Below are 5,710 nucleotides of genomic sequence, written 5' to 3'. Positions count from 1 at the left end.
CAATTCTTCCTCGGAGAACTCCCAGCCCAAGCCTGAAATGAAGAAATTTTTTTGAGTGTGATCTTTGACACTCGAATGTCAAGACTCAAACATAGCTATCCTCTGACCTGGGACCCTGACCTGAAAGTCATAAAGGTTTCCAGGGCAGCGTTTGATGGGGTACACCGACAAGAACTCTTGAGCCGTCAGATCAGGATATACCTATCCCACCACAGAGAAGGTCGTCCTGGCAATAACGCAACTGGACACCAACAGTCTCCAACCATTGGGATTGAGCTAAGCAGGAGCCAACCACAAATAATGAAGAACCTCCCAAGCGGGTCGACAGAATGGGAGACAAACCCAACTAGTGAACATTCCAAGGTAAAGGGTCACCCGAGTCGCTGACCCATCTGAAGACATGGTGTGTTCCTGCAGGCAAGGAATCTTCAGAATGGCCGATTGAGGAATATCGTACCAAATCCAAAAGGCATGAAGGTCCCTGCTAGTCACCCATGAAACCCATTGTTTGACATCGTAGGAAAGGGCAAGGCCACTAGTGGAAGTTTTTAGAGCCATGAGAATGGAGAAAGGAGGCATGGAATGGAAAGGGACATAAGAAAAGTGAGAGAGTAGAGGAAGTGTTTTGGCTGAAAGGGAGGCGAGCACCAAGGAAAGCACTAGAGAGAAAGGGGCTTTGGAGAAAGAGTTGTAGAAATATGGGAGGAGGAGGGAAAAGGGAAGGCTTACATGGCCCAGAATGTATGATGCTTAGATTTGATAATGATGATGAATTAGATACATTATGCCAAAATACTTTTGGGTATGAATATTTCTGAAACTTCGCACTGATTTTTTATAACATGTTTATGCTTCCGCAATCTGAAAATGAAAAGGAAAATATTCAGTTCTGCATTTTGATCTCTGTAAATGCTCATGTTTACATACTAGTATATGTCATTTGCTTTTAGAGTTATTGATAACTCACCTCTTATTTCCACAATATTTTTCAGATATTTTTTATGGTTTAGCTATGGATCAAGATTATGGAGCATAGGTGAGATGATTATTTAGGCATAATGAATTACTCATAGAAGATTTATGAAGATTGGTGGATTTTATTAAGGGATTTTGTAGTATTATGATAGTTTTATATATTGAAATTTGTAAATATCTTAATGAAATATGAGTTTTAAGTTACAGGAAATAACTCTCCGATCCCTAAAGACCGAGGCATTACACGGCAGTAGATAAATTTTAAACCTATGATTCTTTTATTTAATGCTGGGCTCCTATTATATTTACTGTTAATATTTTTTATGATTAAATATTTACTATATATATTGATGTGGAATGACCATTAATACGAGCATCTTGTTGATCGTATTCAAAGAGTTTTGATTATGTTTTCAGTAAACTTGAAATTTGAAAACCCATTAAAAAAAATCTTGTTTAAAAACGAACTAAATATGAAGCTAAAACAAAAAGCTTGAATCTGATAACTCCGAGTTGGAGTCGGATCAAAGCTTACACAAGTCAGAATCGAATTTCGGATTCAAACTCCAACAAAATCAAAGTTAGATTTAAGAAATTCCAACTTCGATTAAGTTGGAACACACCCCTAATTAACGAACAACAAATACCATTAAACCAACACACCATTCTTCACACTCTTCTTCACATTAGATCTAGAAAGTAACATTAAGATAAAGTGTTAAAGCTACTATGCCACCTAGGTGGTACCACTCAAGTGTACTGCTTGGTAAATTATTGAGGAATGTTACACATCATCCCACACCATACATTTTATATATTAAAATATTATTTTTTATTTTTTTATTTTTTATTTTATTTTATTCTTATTAAACTAATTAAATTATTCTATTTATCATCTACACACTACATATTTATTATAGAAAAAATAAAAAAAAAATTAAAATAAGTGTGGTGTGTGAAGTGTGAGGATGACAAGAAAATTTTTCTCTAAGATAAAATCTGATCATGAGGCTTTCCAGGCTTCACACACCTACACCTAAACATCCTAGAATGCCTCTAAAAGCCATTGCTTGACGACGGTATGTGAAAACGCGATCCCTTACCTAAACGTACGTTTATATATATATATATATATATATATTTCAAGCTAAGAGTAACATCAATTAAAATTCCACGATTCACAGCCCAATTCCACAATTCACAGCAGGTAATTAAAACGTCCCCCCATCACCAAAAATTAAAAACAAAGACAATGGATAGAGACTCTGAACTATGGGCAATGGATCCTGAACATTTTGTTCATAACATTTCAGTCCATCACAAAATCTGCACAATCAAACATTTCAGCCCATCATAAACCAGCATAATCAGAAAATCCTGCTAGCTTGTGTTCATCTCCGTATCTGTCAATATAAAAATGTGCATTGGCATGAAAACTGTGCAGTTTCTGGCAAAAAGTGCTGCTTCCTTTTTCTCCACGATATGGAAGCATCATCCTGCGCTTCAGTATTAAAACGTGAATTTGATACTTTTTCAAGAAATAACAGCACCATAAAAAAAATGGCCATTTAGTTTTATGGAAGAAGCCTAATCCAATGTACTAAACATGAGAGGTGAGAACAGAGTTATACCCACTGAAAAAACTCATACACCACCATAACAGAGTTAAACACACACCCCAGAGAATTACATATTACATAAGAGTAAACTTACTTTGTCTGAACACTATTAACGACCAAAACATCACTTTCTTATGAATGTGCGAATATATAAATATATGCATACAAATTATGTGTCTTTTAAATCAACACAGGTTGTAGCAGCAATGAGTTGGAACTCCTCTACCCTAAGCAGTGGGAGGACATGACTTACAGTTATTTCTATTCCATCATTTACAAATTATCAAAAAAATAATAATAATTATTTGCACAAAATTTTCATTTATTTCTTTAAAATTTCCCCCTTCTCAACTAAACGAGCTTCAGACAAGCTGAGCATTTTCGTTTTTCTTCTTTTTCTGTTCTTTTCTTTTCTCCTATCTTCTGTTACAACTCACAAGCAACGGAAATATTCTGTGAGCACAAACAATCCCTTGAATTACAGCTTACCAAAGAATTATAAGAAAGCAAACATTAACCTATTTACTGTTGCTTGCCAGTTGAAACAGAACCTTAGAACCCCATATCACAGTATTAATAATGCTAGCCCAATCCACAACTACCATCATTAATTATTGAGTATCGACTCAATAATCCACATTCACAAAATCAATGTGCCTGTATTACTAAGGCCGAATTTTTTATGAATTTTTATTTCATCATCTTTATTTTCTAAGGCTGAGGACTGAGGTGGTCAGATTTGAGACATGAATTACTCTTTGAGGCCATATGAGGTAGCTCCATGGGTACATGGAATTCTCAATATTTTCTTTTTAGATGGATATGGACAAAGGAATCATTTTGACAATAGAGCAAATCCAAAGACTAAAATGATAATTGAGGGGCAAATAAAAAAGGAATCAAAATCAAGGACAATTACCATACAAAGTTTCCGAGACGTCTCCATAACATGTTGAACTAAAACTGAACTCATGATCTTTAGCCAATGCCTCATTTGATTATTTCAAAAGTACTCACATCTCCATGGCTATGGGGAGCCCTTGAAATTCTATCTTCCCTTGGTGCGCTCTAACAACATCAGGAACCTCATTTTGATACTTACTCACAAATTTCACCACGAATTTCTTCTCAGCCATTGTGACCATATAAACAATGCCAATATCCTCCTTGATCAACCCCTTCAACATCAAAACTTGCATAACTGAACACCTTGGAATAATCCGCTTCTCCAAGCTATGCATTAGAAGATTCGGACAATTAGAGATCATGGAAGGCTTCATCTTCAGTTTGTTCACAAAGAAACCCATCATTTTCTTGATCTTCTTCTCCGAAACAGTCATACACAAAGGTTGCCGTTTGAATGCAGCATAAATCTCAACCTCTGACAAACCAAAACTCCTAAAAGCTTCCACCTTCTGCTCCCACAGTGGCTTACTATTTAGTGCCATGGACCTGATGGCTAGAACAAACGACAGACAATTGGGATCAAAACCCAATTTCATAACTTCACTAACAATCTCACTAAACCGATTGCTACATATAAGCAGAAACGTTGGTCTTATAAAGAAGACTTTCAAAACTAATGACTGGGGAACACCATGGCTTTTCAACGTATCGATGTTGGGCTGTAGCATATGAACCATGTTTGATTCGAGTATTGGGTAGCATGCCTTTATAGCCTTTAAGACATTCTCATCAGTGCTAAGAATCCGCCTAAGCTCTTGCACACACGGAATGATTTGATTTTCGAGGCTCCTTGTTAGAATACAAGGCTCAGAGGATAAAAGCTGTGCAATTTCAAAATCTGAGAAGCCTAACGATTTGAAAAACTCCAACTTTGGCTTAAAAATCTTGTCAGCATTATACAAATACAATGAGGGACGCTTCATCGTCAAAGTTGTTATTTGCTTCTTACTAAAACCATGTGCCCTAAAATACTCGACAACAGTGTGTGCATCACTTTCTAGCACAGCTGGGTATTTGCTAAGCATTTTGGCTAGACTAGAGCCAGAAAACCCCAAGGATTCAAACACTTCCATGTTGGTCATAAGGGTATTCTCTAAATCAGCCGAAAGCAATATTGGCCGAATTCTAATTAAGTTACTGATGTGGGTTTGCGTCAAACCGTGATTTCTCAACAGGTCTAGAACTGAGTTGGTATTCTTTACGTTCTCAATGTTGAGCTTCTTGGAAGACAAAATGGCCGACCCGAACGAAAGCCCACATGAATTTTGGCGGAAGGAGACTGTCAGAGATTGCGGGTCCTTGGAATTTGGAAGTTCTGAGGTGGGTTTGAGTGAGGAGGTTGAGAAAAAGTTTGCGAGGCTAGGTTTCGAAGGTCTGTGCCTCAGTTTTTGGGGCAATTTTGAGCAAATGAAACGGAGCATTTGATTTGGTTGAGAGAAAAACTAATTGATTTAGGAGATAAGTATGAAGAATGGTTACCAAGTTCGAGATTTGAGACTGAGTTGCCTGAATCATCCGCCTCCCTCTTCTTCTGGTTTGGAAAGGCTCTAACTTTCACGGGGCAAAGTCTGCAAGACAAGGAATTCACAGCTGGGCTTAAATCAACTGAAGGCCCATCGAGCCTCTTTCGGGATTGAGGGTTGGCCAGTACGAACCCCCTGGGCTGTCACGACTCGCGGGGGTTATCTAATCCTTCGCTCGGAAGAGTGCTACCGTCTGTTATGACGCTTCTGGAGATGAAGAATGGAGAGGCAGGAGAAAGAGGCTTGCTGTCGGGAGGAAGAAGACAAGTGCGAGGGAAGAGTATTCTGCGGACCAAGGGAAGAGTGAAGTAAAGTAAAGGAATCTTGAAACTCACCGTTTTGTGAAGATCACTTGGAGCGCACCGTTTCGTTTAAGATGCTTAACGTTTTCTTACAGACAGTAGTTAGTTATTTCCAGGCTTACGTGTTAGTATTTTAGTGGAGGGGTTTGTTATTCCGTAGGGAACATGAGAGAGTGAGCAGTGATGGAAGAGGATATTCCGGAAAATCTGTAAGCAATAGAATATTGTTCTCTTGGGAAGTCTGGGTTCCTTGAATACTCAGTTTATCGGTAGTAATCTTTGAATCAACGAAGTTATTTCCGTTTCCATTTCATATATCTATTCT

General features: G+C 37.8%; 1 protein-coding gene across 4 annotated transcripts; it reads right to left on the bottom strand.

Annotated features, from left to right (window-relative positions):
• Positions 1-2,123: 2,123 nt before the first annotated feature.
• LOC122289664 lies at positions 2,124-5,386 on the bottom strand. Of its 4 annotated transcripts, none has more exons than XM_043096855.1 (2): positions 3,514-5,386; positions 2,124-2,476 (listed from the first exon to the last, which is right to left on the bottom strand). In XM_043096855.1, exon 1 carries the CDS (start codon positions 4,979-4,981, stop codon positions 3,608-3,610), a length of 1,374 nt encoding a protein of 457 aa, XP_042952789.1. In that variant the 5' UTR covers positions 4,982-5,386; the 3' UTR covers positions 2,124-2,476; positions 3,514-3,607. The 4 variants fall into 4 exon arrangements, with proteins under 4 accessions (XP_042952789.1, XP_042952788.1, XP_042952791.1 ...); XM_043096854.1 differs by having other exon boundaries at positions 2,124-2,471; XM_043096857.1 differs by having other exon boundaries at positions 3,519-5,386.
• Positions 5,387-5,710: the final 324 nt, after the last annotated feature.

The sequence above is a fragment of the Carya illinoinensis genome, chromosome 12 (genome assembly GCF_018687715.1).
Source record: "Carya illinoinensis cultivar Pawnee chromosome 12, C.illinoinensisPawnee_v1, whole genome shotgun sequence".
Taxonomy (NCBI): Eukaryota; Viridiplantae; Streptophyta; class Magnoliopsida; order Fagales; family Juglandaceae; genus Carya; species Carya illinoinensis.
This window is presented reverse-complemented; position numbering and strand designations above follow the sequence as displayed.